At 38.8% G+C, this 19,864-nt stretch overlaps 1 protein-coding gene across 3 annotated transcripts in view; it reads right to left on the reverse strand.

Moving 5' to 3' along the window:
* Positions 1-2,269: 2,269 nt before the first annotated feature.
* SPECC1L (sperm antigen with calponin homology and coiled-coil domains 1 like) overlaps positions 2,270-19,864 on the reverse strand; it is a 62,685-nt gene continuing 45,090 nt past the window's right edge. For all 3 annotated transcript variants that reach the window (XM_066199405.1, XM_066199403.1, XM_066199404.1), the window contains 3 exons: positions 11,730-11,846; positions 11,150-11,209; positions 2,270-9,437 (listed from right to left, as the gene is read on the reverse strand). In XM_066199405.1, coding sequence (XP_066055502.1) covers positions 9,348-9,437; positions 11,150-11,209; positions 11,730-11,846 — 267 coding nt within the window. In that variant the 3' untranslated portion in view covers positions 2,270-9,347. The remainder of the gene's footprint in view (positions 9,438-11,149; positions 11,210-11,729; positions 11,847-19,864) is intronic.

Raw genomic sequence — 19,864 nt, forward strand, 5'->3', positions numbered from 1 at the left:
AAGGACAAAGGCCATTTGAGAAAAGTCAACATCATGTTTTTCAAATAGGGCATTTCACATACAGAAATTCAGTTCTACAAGAAGGGTTAAACAATGGTGACACAGAGGAAATAGCAAAGGCTAATAAAAACCTTAACCTGGATTAGAATTGGTGGCACCAGTCGCTCATCTGCTTCTTTAAAAATTCATAGACAGATTTTTTTTCTGAACAAAAATTTACATGGGAGAAGTTTCAAATCAACTCTTCTAATAGAAATTAGACTAATAAAAAATATTTAATTAGACATAAATGCTCTTCCAATCTCGAGCTGCCAGGAACAGAGACACTGATCAGCCAATCATTCAAGGTGCTGGGTTGCAGTACCAAGTAGGAATTCATGGAGAAGGTACTGGAGTTTCCTCAATGCCATCACAACTTTCCAAGCAAATTCAAAGGAGAATTCACTCAACCTTTACTACTGAGGATGAAAAAGAAAACCAGCTTGAGATTTGAGAACATCTCAACATGAAATGCTGGGCTCAAGGAAAGACAGTGCTGAAAAAACAACACGGACAAAGCACCGAGTGAGGGAGCCGAGAGGGGCACAGAATTCAGCTCCCTTTTTGTTTGTTTTTTAAGCTCTAGCAGTGGCTGCTGGCTGTAAATAGCTTCCTAATTAATACAGTTAAGAAGGGAGTTAACTTTCAATGATAAGGGTCTCCTCTAAAACAATTCAGTGTGGTAATAACGCACATCTTTCGTGAGCCCCTCTGATCTCTGCCCTTTGTAGAACCCTCTGCAACAGACAGGATTTAATCCAAGTCTCTTCTGTCCATCAAAGCAATTGTGAAACCCTTCAGCACAATTTCAGCAGTTCTGCATTGCTAACTTAGTTCCTCCACGGAATTTAACTGCAGAAAAACCACGACTCCAATATCAGCTTTTGTGATTTAATACAATGGAATATTATATTGCTGCTGCTTCTGAGGTATTTTACTATTCCACTTAGCTGTAGCTTTTTGTTACAGCAAGATCTTAAAAACTAATGAAGCAATTTTATTATATTCAACTTAGACACACTTATGGAGCTGGTTTCACATTTTTAACAAAATTTTCTAGTGACATCTTGGAAGGCAATCCACAAAAATACCCTGGTGAGGGAATATTATTTCAGTGGATATGGGAAAGAAAAGTTGCAGCTCTACAGACTGTGCAGATCCTGCAGCTTTAGCATCCCTCAGGCCTGGCCCATGTCCTGCCCCCCAGATGCCCACTGCACCTGGAAAAGTCCCTCCTGTGGTACTGCACTTGCTACAGCAAAGAAAAACATCTACTTTCTAACATGCGCCTACTACACTACACTTCTGAAACACTTATTTGCAAAAGAAGTAGGAAAATTGAAGATCCACACTTACAAACAGGATATAAACCCATGTTCTCAAAGCACACACCTCCAGCAGCTCCAGACACTGCAGGAAGGAGTTCTCAGGGAGAGTATTTCCCCTCAAGAGAGGAGAAACAAGACACTTTCTTGCAGAACAACATTACTGAGACAAAGACTTTCCTGGATGGCTGAACAGTCAGAAAACACCACACAAAATCTCAGAAAGGGAGAATTAAAATACCTCTACTAGCTAGTGCCTTTCAGAATAATATTTACAATAATTAGGAGCTCAATCCAAACCTCCGGATCCAATTTATCCCAGAGCACTTGAAATTTAAGTTCGCAACCAGCACTTGAAAACAGTTACCATCCAGGATGATTTGAGACCAAACCACGTTAAAGTGTTCTAAGCTTTATTTTCACCTGGAAAATCTACGTTTAGGCTTGCTTTAAAGAGTCTGAACTGTTCTAGAGATTAAGTCCCCAAGCCCTCTCCAGCCCAACTCCTTTAGAGACAGAGAGGGAGTGAGCACACTATTGCCTTACTTGGGTTGGGCTAAGTAACATTTAAGTAATTCTAATCCTGCAACATATTACAGAAGTTGCCTAAACTGAACGTACTCTCTGCCATTTCCTTCTCTAGAACAATACAGGTTAAGCAGATGCCTTAAACATGTCCCTCTTATCTGGGGTATTCACTGACTTATCACTTAAAACCCTTTGGGGGCAGATCCTGTAGAGGCTGCTGGTGTCCCAAGAGAAATGACTTCCAAAAAAATCCTGAGGTTATGAGCATCCTCACCTCCAGCATTGCTTCCTGCAACACTGCTGAAAAAACAGCGCCAGACCCAGCGTGAGAACAGCCCCTTGTGCCGGCCCTCGGCCAAGAAAACACACACACGATCTGCTATTTGCAACCTTTATTTCATGAATAATTAAGAAGAAAACATGGCAACATTGGCAAATTGAAGGCATACATACTAAATACTCATACAGAATACATTATGGAGAAAGTAAATGCCCAGGTCTTTAGTGGTCCTTGCAAACTGAAAGCATATTGGGTCCTCCAAAAGGTTTAGCTTAACATAGGCTTGGCTGACTTTTCAAGGTCCAATCATTACCAACTTGTGCCTTTCAAACCAGAAACAGGATGAAATACAATTGGAACACTCATTCAAATTCTCCTCAAACCTGTATTTCTCAGCTCTAACCAGAAGCAAACAAATTTTTTTTTTTCCTCCTTGCCATTTAAATATATACACTAATACACCAGCCTAAGTACTCAAGACACAAGCGCTTGTTGAAACACGATCCATGTTACTCAGAACCTGCAGGAGTACAGACCTCAACACACACAGTCACACATGTGCATGTGGCTACATCTGTACGTTTATGCAAAGCCTCTCTCCGTGTAAGATGTGTGCAAACTATTCAAAAGGGTTCTGGAAAAAAACAAAGTACTTGCACCTGTCTAGTGACAGGCTGACATACAACAGCTGTGTTTCAAGGAAGAGTAAAACCAAGACAAATCAGAAAAGCTGGAAGGATGAGAAGAGCTTTTAGAATCACTGGGTTTTGTATCATCTTTAAAGGCCATGGAAAGTGAGCTTTAAATTAGCTGTTTAGCAGAGATCATTACTGGCTGCAGTGTCATCTCAAACAAGGTTAGTCCTTATCCAATATAGTGCTGTGAAGTCAGACTGAGGCTTCAATAAAATTCTGTTCTTTCACTAAGTCCAAAATTCATCACACTGTTCCGTCAGTCCTGCCTCACACCTGAACTGGAAGTACCCTCGTCCAAGAGGTGGAGGGTACCAATTAATGCCCTTCTGGGTTTGATCAGGAGAGCTGTTCAGCATTAAATGGGATCACTGATTTATTTCAGATACACTGAACAACTCTTGATCATTACTGACCTAAAGTGAACTTACAGTCTGGAGGCAAACTAGTCTATGTCTTATTTAGTAGTGTTATACTTTCTTCCCATTAGATAATACACAGAAAAAAAACACATTTCTGTTCAAAAAAACCTTCAGATACATATAAAAGTGCTACTTATAGACAGAAAAATTAACCTTACAATACACATTAAACCAAAAGTTTCTATCAAACTGAAATGTTGTAAGTTACAAGGATTAATTACTTGAGTATGTTACATGTGTTTGTGCCCTCCTAGACGAACTGATTCCCAAGTAACCATCCTAACTGAACATATGCAATAATTGGAAACCATTAAAAGCCTCCAAAGAATTTTCAACAATGGAACAAAAAACACCCCCCCCCCCCAAAAAAAACCCCCAACCAAACAAAAAATACAGTCAAAAAAACCCCAACAACAATCACACCCCCCTCCAAAAAAAAAACCACAACAACCCACAAAAAAACAACAAAAAAAAACAAACCACACAAAAAAAAAAAACAAACAAAAAAGTAAAGAAGAGCCCCCTTCTCCCCACTTGTTGAAAGAGTTCCAAATCAAAACGGGACTATTCCATTATTGCAAGTGCAGTCCACAGTCAGAACAGGTCAGTCCATGAGCTGTGGAAGCTGGACTGCCAGTGGCTCCTGTGCAGCAGGAAATGTCTGCTGGGCTCCCTCACTACCATATAAATACACCAGTTACATGCAGTTAAAACAATACATGGATCACTAGGGTGAAAATGCACATCACACATTGCTATGCTGGGGCAGAGCAGGTTCCAAGCCTTGCCTTCCCCAAGCGACTTCCTCACAGTCTACAACTATGCAAAATACAAAAGCCTTAGAAAAGTGCAACAAAACTAGCTTTATGACATTTTCCTTTCCATTTCCATAAATACAATCTCATAAAAATATTATTAAACAGAAGCATACTTCCCAGTGGAGAACTAACAGGCCACATTTCAGCTCTCAGTAAATGATTTTGCCTCAACTGAAACCCCCTGAAAATAGGGGGTTAAAATGAAACCTTGCATCAGGCTGCTGTAATATTCTGCCAGAAGTTTACCCTACTGCATATCCCCAAGTCCTGCTGGGACTGATGGGAACTTTCTGTGCAACTCTGAGGCAGACAGTGGCCTTTGGGTAAGGAATATTCCAAGCAAAAGCTAATGTCAGTTGGAAGGAAGTCATCTGGTATTCATGGGTTTCACTAAAGTTTCATTGGGAGGAAGTAATTCTAATATCCCAGAATTAATGAGCTCAAGGAGATCAGGACAGGGGCTTTGTCAAACTGAGTCCAAGGGTGCTGCGTCCAAACAACTGGTAAGTGTAGCAAAAATACAAGGAAAAAAAGACTCGCATCAATAAAAAGAAACGAGAACTGTACAAGCCTCGACCTTTGAAGTTATTTAGCATTAATTATCCACAGCATACTTGCTACATATTCCAGATGCTTAACGTCTTGGGTGAGATAATTATAGAGTGTACTACAAGGCTGATTCTGAAATCAGGGAACACAACAGAAGAACCTTAGCTGAAGGAGGGACACAGCAAGCCACGCAGTAATTTAAAACCCATTCAGCCACTCTCCTGTGAAAGCAGAAACACTGTTAAAGATATCTTGCTAAATAGGGACAATTAAATGTATCCAGAGATGTCTGTGTTTTGCCAGTCAACACACACTAACTTGGGAAAGCACAATGGCATGTCCAGCCCTCATGGATGACGAAGACACTTTAATAGCACTTCTCAGCAAGTAATTCCTCAAACTGGTTAATAGTAGCTTCAAGAAAGGGATACACTAATGGTAGCTTAAAGAAAGGAATTGCAGAGATAGAGCTCAGCAGAACATAAAAATCAAACAGAAATAAATATTTACCAAGTCAAGGGAAGGACCACAAACAAGCTACACAGTTAACTCAGTCCATACATGAGCATGGCTATTTTAAGGTCCTCTTTCTAGACCACCTCAGCGTAACTCACAATAGGCAAAAAACAGCATGAAGGTGTACAACTGCATTCCTTCCTAGAAGTATTTCCCCCCTTAGGAGCTCCTGCTTGGAGCTGTGTTAGTTGCAAGAGGGAAACAAGAGGTGAAGTCACCAGAGGAGTCAGTTTAAAGGTGTAACTGCATCACTTCAGCCCTTGGAATGAACTGTCACACAACATCTGAACACCAGGAAGTGTCCCCAGACCAGGAACAGGCAGGAAGAAAGACACCCACAAGTTCTCCAAATCTCCATCTTCCCAAATAATCTTGGTTAAAACTAGGCCGGAATAAAAATTGTGCCCTGGGCCAAATCTGTACAGAAATAGAACTGAGTGAAAGTAATCTTCTGGTGATGCAAAAGAATCCAAATGTCTGGAGTGTTGAAACCGAAAACATAGCCAAGAACTCAACACTGAGATCAGTAAGAGAAATGAGTCTCCAAGGCCACAGCTACACCATCCACAAGGCAGATCCTCAGCAGCTTAAACCACTGCACCATCACAGGAGGGGGCCAATTTATTTCTCCTCATGCACCTAAAACCTGCTGCCAGGGACATTAACAGGGATTTACACAATAAATTAAAGCAGAGGTCATTTAGCTCTGGCAAATTAAGGGTCTTCTAAGACACGATGACGGACTTTACAGAAAAACACAGTGGGAATGTTTTATAAAATTGGAGACAAAAAATTTTCAGAAACACTACATGTAACTCAAAGAATACATTTTATGCAAAAGAGACAAAAATCTACCTTTTAATCAGAATATGTCAGAATTATATACTATATTCTGGATAAACTATGCACAAACACAAATTTAAAAGTGAAAATTTCACTCAGTTTTTCAGAGGCAGAAGACTTTTTTTGTGAGGGCCAGAGATTCACACTGGAGACACTAAATTAGTGTTTCTATTCAAACAAACAGCCAAATCAAACTGAATTTTTAAACGAAACCAACTGAAAACCAAATCAAGTGTAACACCTGTGGAAGTGTTTCCATCCAGAGGACGACACAGCTGTACCTGCATCAGGGTGTCCCCACAGCTCCATTTTGTTGCCCACCCTACAGCTGGCCATGAGTAACCCTGATACTCTACAGCACAGGCATTTGCAAGGCACATAGTAAAATATAAATGGATGACAACATATTTTCAGTACATTCAGAAATAGCTTCTGGATTAAAAGTAAAACAAATCAGCATAAACTTGCACTTCACGTGAACAAAACCCCAAGCTGTTTCAGGATTAACTAGGAACAGAAACCAAACACAACAGTGTATTTATTCTACATCCAGAAGGGCTACTGCTATTTTTCCTCTTGGACAACTGAAAGCAGTTTGAACCTTCAGAAAAAAACCACATTGTAGAGTGCAGCAGGGCATTGTGTTTGCTTTAGATCTTCCATTGCTTCATTCCTTCCACTCGGCAGCTGTGCAGCACCTCACATGTAAAGGCTCAGATGCATCAGGACACAAAAACACTAAGAAGAAGTTTACAGAGCTCTGAAGTTCATAACAAGATCCCTTCCATAATTACTGCTAGCTTTTCTCTCTCTTCCTTTCTGAAGACCAGCAGCTCGTGTTTTTAACAGAAAGGATCTGGCAAACGTTGATTTCTTCTTTGACAAATGGTTACACTCTCAGGATTATTGCATTTAAGGACTCTGACAACATTCCAGGTAAATTAAAATAACCATTGGACAGAAAAAAAATAAGCTCAAAGCTCAAATTACCTCACCAACACATGTAACGAGTGAATTTAGATCAAGAAATGCTATCCTTTTCATTAGAAAAATATTTTTTTTTAACTCTAAGGCAATGAATAAGACAATCATAGAGAAGGATATCTGTTCAGTGGATAAACAGAAGGGTTTTTAAACACTGATTGGCAAAATCTGGAATTTAATAACAGGAGATAGAAAGCAAGACAGCAGTAATGTGTATTTCCACTAAGACTATTCTGATTGAAACTAATGAAGTAAAAAAATTTTTGAAGAAATATAGAGGAGAGGAAAATGCATTTCAGACTTTTATTAAAATCTATTAATGAAGATCTTTCAGTTGAAACCTCTCTTGCAACAATTGTCTTTAGGTTATGCTGGCTCTTCAAACGCACCAATTAATAATCTGAGGGTCTCTACTTCTAGTCCTAAAGAGCTGTAAGAATGTTTGAGACATTGCTGCTCGGAAAACTTCTCCTAAGGCCCTCCGCACAGGTTAAGTAGTTATTTTGCAAAGTTCCATAATTCTCACAGGCACATATCAGTGTAAATGTGTATTCTTATACAACGCTAGAGACACGCCGAATTATTACTCTTCACGTGGGCTATGTTTTTCAGATGATGGGGCTTGGGATTTGGCAATACTTTTGAGTTAAATCTGTGCTTTTATACCATGAAGAAGTTTCACAGATGCCAAGCACGGTTGCATTCACTGGGTTAACATCTATGACATTCAAACTGTCCTTAACAGTCGTAAGAGCACCATAGAACAGATTTATTTTCTTTACTGCTGAAAGAGCCTGTGCTTATAAATAGCAGCTGTTACAGAACTCACTGCTCAAGTTGGCTTCTGCTTAATATTAATGAGATGTTCCGTGGCTGAACTGCTGGGAAGCGTTCAGAAAAGCAAGAGGCAGAAGCAATGACAGAGTGAAGTCTCCCCTGGATTTGACAAACAAGATTACAACAAACAGCTTGTGACAAATGGAGCCATGAAACTGTTGGGAGCCATTAACATTCCACACCAGGCCCTGAAGTGCCAGGACGGATCAACTCAATGATCACTAAGGCACTTAAACTGTTTTGCCCAAGAGCTGCTAAATGAATTCAGGTACATTTTCAGAAAAAAAACCAAAACAAAACAAAAAGAAGTTGAGCAGACTAAAGTTTCTCAATTCCTTCCTTGTGACAGTGAGTCATTTCCACGCAATATTTGAGACTACTGGGTGTACACACATTACATCAGTTCCTCCACAGTCCTTCCCAGAGAACATCTCACCTTCTGTCACTCAGATGAGGATGTGCAAGACCAATGAAAAACACACAGAAAACATGGCAAAGCTGGATTTTGATACAAACTACTTCATTATTACGTCTTATTGAGAATATCTTCTCTGCAAAGGAAATGTTATCCCAGTTCCAAACTTCTACCCCAGATATCCACGACGTGTGCTCGTATTGCTGTAAGGAGAGCCCGGGGTGGCTGCATGTGCTGCACAGGCAAAGGAAGAAGAGAGCAAAGAACAAGCCAGGCAAGGGGCGATCATTGATTCATTTCTGTCAGAGTGGAAGCACAGGGACTTTGCACAGATTCCTTGAAGTGTAGTGTACCCTGAAAGCCAGGAGCTGCATGTGCTAGTCTTTACAATCCATAAGATAAAGATGAAAGCCACATCACTGTGACAGAGGTAGGCTTATAATGAAGCTTTAGAATGAAGACTTCTTCTGTGCCAGATTTTTCGAGGTATCAAGAGCACTTTTCCCCTCAATTTGTCATTATGGAATCAAAGCTTGTTTTCCTAGAATATTGTGCACATTTTAAAGGATGGAAAATAGCTGTATAGGCAGTAACTAAGTTACCATTAAGAACTCTACTGAAATGGGCTGCCATATGCTGTGGGTAGAATATTCAGAGTCTGTGGAATCAGGATGCTACAGAAAGTTCAGTAATATGATGCCATGTTATCCTTTTCCTTCTCAAAGCTTTATCTGTACATTCAGTCTCCTATATGCCAGAGGAAGCATTCATCTCACTCTCCCAGCAAAGAAAGTTTCAGGAAGTCTGACTAGAAAGGCAGCACAGAAGTAGTTCAGGCTCTTTAGGCTACATAATTAATCTGAATAGCTTAATAACTTGGGTTATTCCAAGCACTGTGGCAACAAGTTCTTGCTTTTAAACAGTTGTTTCCATGCTTAGGAGCTGAAGCAATCTGAGGCAATCCATGATAGTGTCACTGAAGTTTGAGGGGACTCAAATGTTGCCAGTTTTCAGTGAAATGGAGATTAGCATTTCAGTAAGATTTCCATTTGGTAGCTCATGTTGGTTGTATCCCATGGATCTGTCGAATGATCAGGGTTCAGGTTTCAAAGTATTTGTAAATTGCTGTAACATACAGCATGACATTCTGCCAGTCTGGACGCTCCGTTCGCACCATTTCATTGATGTCCTGTCACAGAAAACAGATTGGTCAAAGTCAGGAATGAAAACCCTGAGAGCAATGAGGCAGTGTTTTCACACATTCCTGGGAACGGTAAATCTGTCAAGTTTCCACAATTTAAAGTACTGATGAAGAAAGCCCTGTTTTCTTCCCTATATCTTGGTATTGCTCACAAAATGTAATGAATAGCATATCTGTAGATAGTTCTTTTGTTGACTTAAGATTGAAATGCCTGATGCTGTGCATGATCAAGCTGTCCCCCACTGAGCACAGCTGGTACAATAGTCAGACTTTAGTGTTCACATAACCCTGCACCATCCTTGCAAATCAACACAACCTACCCAGGAACTGTGAGACACGGAATCAAGGCCCAGATATTAATTAAAGTTCAAAATTCCCATCAGGTTAAGCATCAATGAATAACTGACTCCCATCTACCCTCTTCAGCAAATGTACAAAGCAAAACAGAGTGATTCCTAGTAATTTCTGTTTACTGTAAGGCTCTTCTTGAAAGCTTTGGATGCAGGAATCTCCAGAACTCAACAAAGAAGTTGTGAGTTCTTTTAGCTGAACACCTTCGGAATGAATAACTTCTACCTGCATTCCACTCCTGTTTACATACAGCAGTTTTCACACCCTTCCTAACCCCTTGCTCATGTAATATGGATGAGACAAAAATCCACAAACCTACAAATCACACAGAGTGTGCACGTAGGTATGTGAATAGATACTAACTTCTTAAGATGGATACAATTTGCATTGAATTCCATTCAGTTTGCCTGTTTAGAGTATCTGTAATGAAGTGCATCACAAAAGGGAAGGGCAGACATTTGGACTAAGGCTGAGTTATGCAAGAATTTCTGCAGTTATTTTCCACAATCTCATTCTTACATCAGCACTTAGTAAGAAACTTCCACATGTCAAATCGGTGCCAAAGACAAAGTACGAAAGCCCAGGAGTTGCACTGCCATTGTCGGCAAACACAATGCTGGGGGGCTAAAAGCACTGATAAGGATCAAGGAAAGTGTTATTTTTAAAAACTCTGTTGTACTGTTAGTTGCTAACTATGGCAGCTTTGTTAGAATTTAGGTTACGAAAGTATCACTTAAATCTCATTTCTGATAGCGGCCACTTCAGCTGAGCTTTTGTGATCAGTCACAAGGGTTTAGGATACTCCCAATTCCACACCTTCAGAAATACTCCTGTTCTAGTAAACACTCTACTATTGAAAACTAATTCTTTTACTCTAAAATTTGTGTAAGAAAATTTTTAAACAATCACTGGAAAAACCTTACAACTATGTGCAATGATGACAAATTAAAAGTCTAAACTTAAAAGGCAAATCTCAGCTCACACACTACACTGAGAAAAAAAGAACAAATTACATTGCTTGATTTGTAGCTCCAGAGTTCAAAAAATCCCAAATAATTTAAAAGTAGGTCAGAGACAGAACAGATTTAATGGATCCTTGAAAAACATATTCTCAAACAAATTCATTGCTGTTATTGGTATTTATTTTCCTAGTGGGAGAGTTAGTGAACCTTCCTTTTAAAGCTTAACTGGTCTGTATTTCAGTCATTATTTAGTGCAGTAATCTCTAGCTGAGCTCATCTGCTGCTATTTTTAAGTATAAACATCCAAATCCTTTGAGTCTACAAAACAGAGTAATTTTGATTTTTATAAATGGGTCATAATTCATTCAATATGCATTTAAATCTTACCAGAGTAGATTTGATGCCAACACTTTCAGCTGCCTGAAAAGCCAAAGTGAAATTTCTTCTCTGCATGAGATATGAAAACATGTTAGAAAACAAGGAAATACTATTTCTAACATAACAAAATGATCTTAAGAATGTTCATAATACTGCTACTACTTTTGCTTCAAATGGAGACTACAGTAATTTAAAAGTCATAGGAATGGATGTTTTAATATAATCCAAAAATTTATAAAAATTTTAATTAACTGCCTGTTCAGAAGATAATGCTGAGTATCATTGTCAGTGAAGAATACCTGAGTTATAAAATACTAAAGATTATTTATTCTCTCAAAAGCATAAACAAACAAAAAAAATCTCTTCATGCCTTAATGAAATAATCTTTTGTTTTTAGGATCTATTATCATTAATTGTACATCCTGGGCTAACCAGCAGGTAGGAACTGTGGCAGACCAGAACACACAGAGATGATTTAGAAATCCTAGTAACAGTGGGATTTTTAGAACTCAAATTAGTTCATTGGTCTTTATTAACTCATATTAATTAAAGCACTGCAGTCCTGGGAATGGAATTTTTTAAGTCTTACCTTGTCCTGGCTGTTCAGTTCTTGGTAGGGAATATGGGCTGGGAGGTAAGTGTGGAGAACTGCACAGAAAGCCAGGCCATCATTCCAGCTGCTGCTGAAGTTTGTGATGTCAATATTCTTGAAGAGAAAAAAAAAATAAAAGCAATATTAAAATCATAATCTAACAATTATTACATGCTACCAATTCATCAATAGTTCCTTTTAATACCTCTGAAGAAACTGGCAGGGAAAGGGGACAGCCCAATACCAAAGTGCTGTGGTAAGAGCTGCACTACTAATACAGTTGTAAGAAAGTCAGTTACTTTATATATTAATTTCAGGTAACATTAAGTCCTCCCTTAAAAAAAAGTGCAAAACGTGTGCTTGAGTGTGTGTTAAAAGCTGTAAAAGGTAATGGATTTGGTGCAACTGTACACCCCAAGACAGAAAAGCAAAGGAGACAAAGACCTGTACCACAAATCCCTGATCAGACAATGTGCTCCTATCTCTGTTCATGTTCGTTCCATTTTCTGCTTCTACTGCATTCATATCCAGAGAAAATTTCTAAATGATGAGGAAAAGTACTTTTTCTTCTAAACAAACCATTTCTCTATAGAAACTTATGTAAACGAGATCACAAACAAAAGTTTACTTCCATTTGGAAATAAAGATGTTCCAGCAGATTTAGTGCTGACAGTAGAAGACAATCTTTGGGATTGAAACTGAAATTGAAAATTGCTGTCTTGCACTCTTGATCTTTCAGTTCCCGTAGGAAATTCAGTGGGACTGGTAAATGCATCTCCTGAGACTGTATAAATTATTGTAGAGTCAGCCCAGTCCAAAAGAGTCATGAACAAGATGCCTCTGTGACCTTTTAAATGACTGTATATTTGGCTGTTGGCAGTCAAACAATGTTAGAGAGGCTAAGTGGATGGCAGTCAGTTTAAACTTTAATTAGGAAACAACCAGTAACAACAATATATCATATATCTTTTACACTTTCATGGAGAAATTATAAATATGCTTTCATATCTAACTCACTTAACTGGGCTCAAGCAGAAGCTTACTTAGTTTACTGCAGGAACTAAAACCTCCAGTCACAGAAGCGCAGGATCCCAATCACCTGAGCCAACCTTTCACCTGACAGCAATTCAGTCATCATCCTCAACATCTGTCTTGAACAAGACACTAAAACTGGTTATTCCTAAGGCAGAAAACTCCACCCAGAGCCAGAGTTCTGTGCCAGGCAGACCAGGGCACTTGGACTTCAAATGAACAACAACCACAATCTCCTCCGACAGAGGGGAAAAAACAAAACTCTGGGCAATTTCTAGAAGAATGTGAGGGAAATCTTGGTTTCCTGCTCAGCTTTAGCACTTTTGCTGTGAAGTGGTCCCAGTGTACGTGCTGGGGCTCACAGCGCTGCACACGGAAACGGCGCTGGAGACCCCCGGGCTGTGGGAACTGCCCTGCACAAGCTTCCTCCAGCCACAGGCTGGGAAAAAGCAAAAGCAAAAGGGAAAAAAATGAAGGGAGAAAAAAAAAAAAAAAGCCCTTTTCTCCTCAAGAGAGACAGGAAATTGGATTTAAATTAATTCCTGGTTAAAACTTTCTCAGTGTTACTTAAATTAAAGAAACATACGCAACACATAGTATGAGACTTTAAGAGAAAAAAATGGGAAAAATGTCAGATTGTTAAAGCCAATAAATCTCTACATGTGTCCATTTACACTTTTCGGAAAGTTCTTTCCTCCTACCCTGTACCCAATGAGGCCTCAGACTCCTATCTGTGTCAGTAGGATGGATAAAGGTAGGGAGAGGGGCTTTTCCTCATCACAGGTGTGTGTGGCAAGCCGGCTGTAAAAATCAGGTGTGAATGATCACGCTTGCTTTGCTACAGACTCCACTGAGGGAGAAAAACTCAAACCTGGTTTTCACCTCTTGGCTGAAATGCTCTCCCGCTTTCCCTGAGATGACCCAGTGATGTGGGAAGGGGAGGAGGCAGATGTACACTGGCATCGCCACAGTGAAATTGCAACCAGCAAATCTCCCCTTAAACATTACAACCGGACAAACTAAAAACTTCAGTTCAACTATTTTTAGTAAGTATCCACAGAATGCTGAATTTTTAATATAAACTTTGGGGGGGGAAGGGCCACTTAAAGTGCACCTACAAGTACGATTGGTTCTCAAACAAAACCAAGCTCAGAATACCCCATTTTTTCTAAATCATCTTGTAGGGTCCAGCTTTTATTATTAAGACAACAAGCAGAAAACAAACCCATCATCCAAGAATTTTAATGTATCCAGAGAAGCTGAATTAAATACAACGGAAGGAAACTATTAAAAGGGACTGGTTTCTGTTTCCAATTGCTCTAAGCATTATGAATTATTATTACCTCTCAGACTAAAAGAAGTATAATATTGGTCAGACAGTAAAAACAAATCTAGAAATGGGACAGATCGTCATTTAAACTGAAAATTTAATTTTTCATGTAGGGCTTTGAGCACATAACTGGCACATTTAAATACAGCAAATTTTATTTCCTAAATGCTTTTAACTACTTGTGGTTTTTTTTGAAAAAGCTTGGTCAGTATAATGAAATCAATCTTGCATTAAGCTCTTATTTCTCAAAGAATTGATGGTAAACAGAACATCAGCCTAAAATCTCTGACATAATTTCTTCTTTGTTACTGCTTTTATTAAGTAATTGGCTCTATTAAGAGAATTCTGCTGGAATCTAATCTAGAATTATTCAAGACATTTCAGACCACAAAGTATTAAAGCAATGGAAGGACATACTTTCAGATAAATTGTCACATGAGGAATAAGCTTTTCTGGAGATAAATGAACTAGAAGGGGATTTATCATCCCTTGTCTACTAATGACTAATAGGTAGGATGGGAGTGAAGCCACCTCTAGTACTTGGGGCAGATGGTTTTTAAAAAGACAATTCTAACAAAAATTAAGCAACAGACCATTGTCATAAAAAGATCTGCGGAAGGCACTTTCCAACCAGGAGTAAACAACTGCTGGTTAAAAATTTGTAAGACTTTCTGGAGACAGAACATACAAATACAAAGTGAAAAAGGGATGGTAACAGAACAACCTGGTAGATCCACAACCAAGAAGCATTTGAAGCATGACTCCAGCCCCTGAGTCCGAGGGGAAACTGCAGAGCAGGAGCAGTCACCACAAAATGAGGATTCCCTGGAGCTCATATTGAAAAAAAAGACTAAAACCAGTATTCCCCATGAAACTTTCTACACTGCTTAATAGACTGGCTTGTGCATAACATCAATCTAAGATCTCTGCAAACCTATGACTTTTCTAAAATTCACCATTTTAAAGTGGTTTTAACCAGCATATTGCTAATTTTAACATTTTCTCCTATTGCTTTTTTGCAATAATTCTAAATCAACAGAGGGTCTTCTAAAGTCAGTGAAAATACTTTTTTTAAAAAAAAACCAAGAAACAGATGTTAACTATTATAACCCAGTAACTCCTTACTTTTTTATGCCCCCAGAAAACTTCCACAGCTAAAAAAATCCCACAAACATCAAGAAGCCCAACTACAGAAAACGTGGTTTCTAACTCGCAGTTACAAATTAAAAACAAAGTAATTTTAACCACTTTTTCAGACATATCCCCAGCTTCAATCTCCCCGAACTATGGACATCTTGCACAGCAGCTATTTCTCCATCCCTTGTTCTGCAAAAGGGGGAGAGATTCCCATATCCAAACTTGGTTTGGCTCTCAAAAGAGTCAGGACATGAAGAAAATAAGAACATGTGTCTATGTCTCTGTTGTATTAGTTAATTAAATAAGTGGGTTGAGAAAGCAAAACTATTAATATGATTCTATGCTATAATATATTAAAGCCTTTAAACAAGATTTGAAGTTTAAGCGTACAGACCTTGGCAGACTTCTTCCCAGGGCAGAAAATTACTAGTAAAATGCTTTTAAAAGCTTTTAAAGATATATCCACAAAGGAAGAGAGTACCCATTATAGAAGACTACAAAGAGCTACAAAACTACAAAAGAACTGCTATCCACACTCCATTGAATCAGGATTCACCAACTCTCAAATCATGGAATAAAGCCGTGGCTGGAGGTGAGAACATGAAAGACATAAAAGTATTTCTGGAATAGACTTAGCAACAGTCCCAGCTACTGCCTCCTCAATCCCAGCTTCTGGAAAGGCAGTAAATGGCAAATATAGACCATCAAAACCCTGAAACACTGACTCGTAATGTTTCTTTCCATACCAAACACATGCCATTCTTCAGTTTGGGCACAAAGAACCACCATAAAAGAAGCAGTCATTCTCACAAAATCCAGTAATAGCTTCAGACATTAATGTACTTAAGAGGTACAGACAGCTTCGTAATTTATTCTAAATTTTGCCATAATTAAATCTAACAAGTTGACATTTCTCTTCTATCAGAATCCAATCCAAACACAAAAAGGAAGCATGTCCTTCCATAACTCAACGATTTTTGGCTAAAGCAACAGCTTAAACCAAGGAGAGAAGTGTTTTGGCATCCTGACTGCTCTGATGAATCAACCAGACAGCACAGAATGCACACCCTGCAGTCAGTTTTTGAACACAGGCTTACATAAGCACAGTCATGTCCTTCTCTTGTGCATTTTTAAAATCAATATAGTACTTTGAATGGAATATGACCTAGCTTAGTGTTGATAAGTTTTTTTTTAAAAAAAGCAACCTGAACCATTTTTTACTTCTAGTTTTGTTATTCTACACTTATTGCTCAAGCACAAAAGAAAGCATTGTTTGATTTCAAGGTGCATTGAGCACAGGATTCAATTTTTTGTAAGACACGTAGCTTTGATCTATACAGGAGGTAAAACTTAGGTCTTTGCAGCAAAAGTCTTTCCAGAAAGCAGCATTGCATGAAATAGAGGACAGCAACTACAGGACTACACTAAGTGTATCTGTATTTAGGAAGTGTGTAAAGCTTAAAGAAAGTTTTAAAAAAAATACTCTATTCTTGTTCCTATTTTGTGACAATTGCTTTTTCAGTGTCAGACTTCTGGAAGTGAATTATCTCTCAGAATGCTGACAAAAATGGAAAATAAATTGCAATACTGGTGGAGATAAGAATGGGTAAGGATGTGTGTATCCTGTTTGTTGGTCCTCTTTTAACATGAAACATGCATGCTCACATCCTTTTTGGGACTTTTATTAGCTGTGTACTCAAAATGAAAGTAGCTGTGCTCCAGCCAGGGTAAATGCTCCAGAACAGCTGGATGGGATTACTTTATGCTTTGAAGATATCTGGAATTTATGACAGTTTTATGACACTGCACATATTTTAGAGGAGCCAGGAGGATTCTCTCCTCTGAAAAATGCAGCATTTGACTCTGCACTCTGCAGCAGTGTCAGATCCTGAGCAAAGCTAACACACGATGAAATTTCAACTATTTTGTGCCTGTTGATCTGAAAACTAAAGGTGATCTGCTCCTCTTTTATCTAAATGCTTATCTTGAGAGCAGCTCTCCTCTCTCACGGCTCAGAGATCTGCCCAGCCCAGAATACAAAGCAGCTCAGTAACTCTGTGTGTGCAATTGTGTGAAGACTGAACAGGCTCTGGGTGGAAGTTAATACAGAACCTGCCTCTGCTAGTGCTGCACTGACCTTCTGCAGATCACCATTCTCCAAACCTGAGCTCCAAGGAGAAATCCTGCCTGCAAACAACATTCAGGCAGCATGTTAAAAGCTACAATATAGTAAGATATGAAGTCATTCAGGTTTTTACACCAGTAATTTCTCTTATTTTCATTGGCTGCATCAACCTGATTTTTTTTTTACTAAGGTCTTGAAAAAACATTTGGAGCACAGTTAAATATTAACTACATTTAAAGGTGACTATTCATTTATTCTCCTTCAAATTTGGTTGAATAAATAAGAAAAGTGTACAATTAAGTAATTTACAGGGTTTTTAACAGGGTTTATTCCACTCTAATGGACTGAAATGAAGAGCTTCACAACACTATCATACTTGAATTATTTAGCATTCACAAAGTTTCAAGCTTCTAAAGCAGAAACAAGTACTTAAGACTTTTAATCAAAAGCTTGAAAGCAATTTTCTAGAAGGGATAGGAAAGCAGGAGTTATTTCTCTTCCACTTTACTTGAGCAGAAAAAAACCCCCATACCAGTGGTACCAGACAATTCTGCAGTGCTGTATTCTCCACAAGTATCTTGTGAGTAAAGAAAACCTTCTCTCTTTGAAACAGGACAGACTTTGGTGTGGTTTTGGGGGGTTTTCTCCTTCTTTAGTATTTGCTGTTGTTGATAAGGATAAACCAACTCCACCACACCTGGTGCTTAACAGGCAGCTCACCTACACCACTCTGTACACTTTCAAGAATTTTAGAAATTCAGATTTGTATCTGGTTACTTGTGTGATTGCTATTTGTTAGTATTTATTAGCTACTTTCCACTATCCAGTGCAAAATATAATGGCAGAGATGAAAGGCAAAAAAACAATACCAGGAGCAAACATGTCTCTGTTAGAAATGGAGCTTTAACTCAACCTGCAGGGTTCCATCTTCCCTGTGAAGCACCAACAGCTGAAATAATTTTCTATAAATACCTTTCATGCATTTATGCATAAAGACCTACAGCTGTGAGACATCACCTCCAGGTGAGAGGGAGAAAAGAGAAAAAAACTGATTACTGTTGGCAATGGATGAAGAGAGGAAACACATCTTGAAAAATACTAAGTATTGGTAGCTAATTTAATAGGACAAAATTAAGACAAGGATTATTCTGAAACAAAAGGCTTCTAATTTTTTCTTTTCTTTTGGTTGTTTCCAAATGATGGTTGCAATTTTCCAGGTCATTTCAGAACTTGTTACGGACTCAATTTGCAAGAAACTTTCCTTTAGCCTGCCATATTTGCTGCTAATATTGGCCAAACTGGTAATATTGGATAGAAATTGGTGACTGGATAGAAGGCAACCTGCTGCTCTTCCTAGAGGAAAAGCTTGGGATATTCAGGACTTGTATTCTGTGAGGCTCCTGCAGCAGCTCAGAGACAGAGGAGGGCTGGGCAACCAGCATGTACCTGCAGCTCAGAAAGCTTGTGCTGGCTCTCACCCAGGTGCTAAAGCAAACAAAACAACAGTGGTACAGAGGAAAAGTAGAAGTTCTAATGATAGGAAATGCTGGGGAGAAAAGGGAGCTGTGGCAGAGCGTGAGACACCAGGAAGAGCTGGAGGTAAAGAGGGTCCTGTCCATGCTTGGATGGCGGGGAAGGAAGAAGAGCTGAATACCTTCAGCAACACCGAATGAGGAAGGGACATGTTCATCACCCTGATGCTTGTTTACTGTTTGTCAGCTTTGAACACACATAGTTTTAAAATAAAATTAAAATGAAGCAGAGATTCATTGAAAATGGAAAAAAGAAAAAGATCCTTATCTGATATTGATAACATTGAGATGCCAAAAATCTGGATAAGCACTGTTCACAATGAATACAGTGCTGGGTATATTTAAAACATTAGAACACCACCAACACGGTGTTCAACCAGAACTGAATTCCAGGGCATGCTGAAAATAATCAAATTCTGTACAACAAAGAAATGAAAAATGAGTGTGCCTAAAGCAAAAGCCATTCTTCTCCCAGAACTACTTAATATAACCTCCTGATACTATCTTATAGTTTCAATGAAGGCACTGCAGTGGCTCTGCAGATGCTCTGTGCTTTCTCAGTACCATGCTGCAGGTTCTGAAGCAAGTACAGAAAGTCTCAAACCCTGTCCTTTTACCAGTGTTTATAAAACTCAAGGAATTATAAGCAGCAATCTGTAGAATCAGAAGCATATTCTTGAATGTGCACACAACTACAGACTGAAAAGTTTGGAATAATTTCTATCACTTTTCCTAACCAGATTAACGAAGCTGTCAAATTCATCTTTCATCTCAAGACAATATGGGAAAATATTTTTGCACTTAGTTTGAGGATTTATAAAGAAATATAACATCCTGCCTTTTTTAAAATGTGGGGAAGGAGAAAGGCTCTTTCCACAAAGCTGCTTATCCTCAGAAATAGCACAGTAGAGTACCAGACGTGCCACAGGAAGAGGGGGAGGGCTCATATCACAGCCTGTCCATTGTGCTGGAGGAG

Source organism: Chamaea fasciata, unplaced genomic scaffold (assembly GCF_029207755.1).
Source record: "Chamaea fasciata isolate MVZ Bird 193981 ecotype frontalis unplaced genomic scaffold, bChaFas1.0.hap1 SCAF_18, whole genome shotgun sequence".
Taxonomy (NCBI): domain Eukaryota; kingdom Metazoa; phylum Chordata; class Aves; order Passeriformes; family Sylviidae; genus Chamaea; species Chamaea fasciata.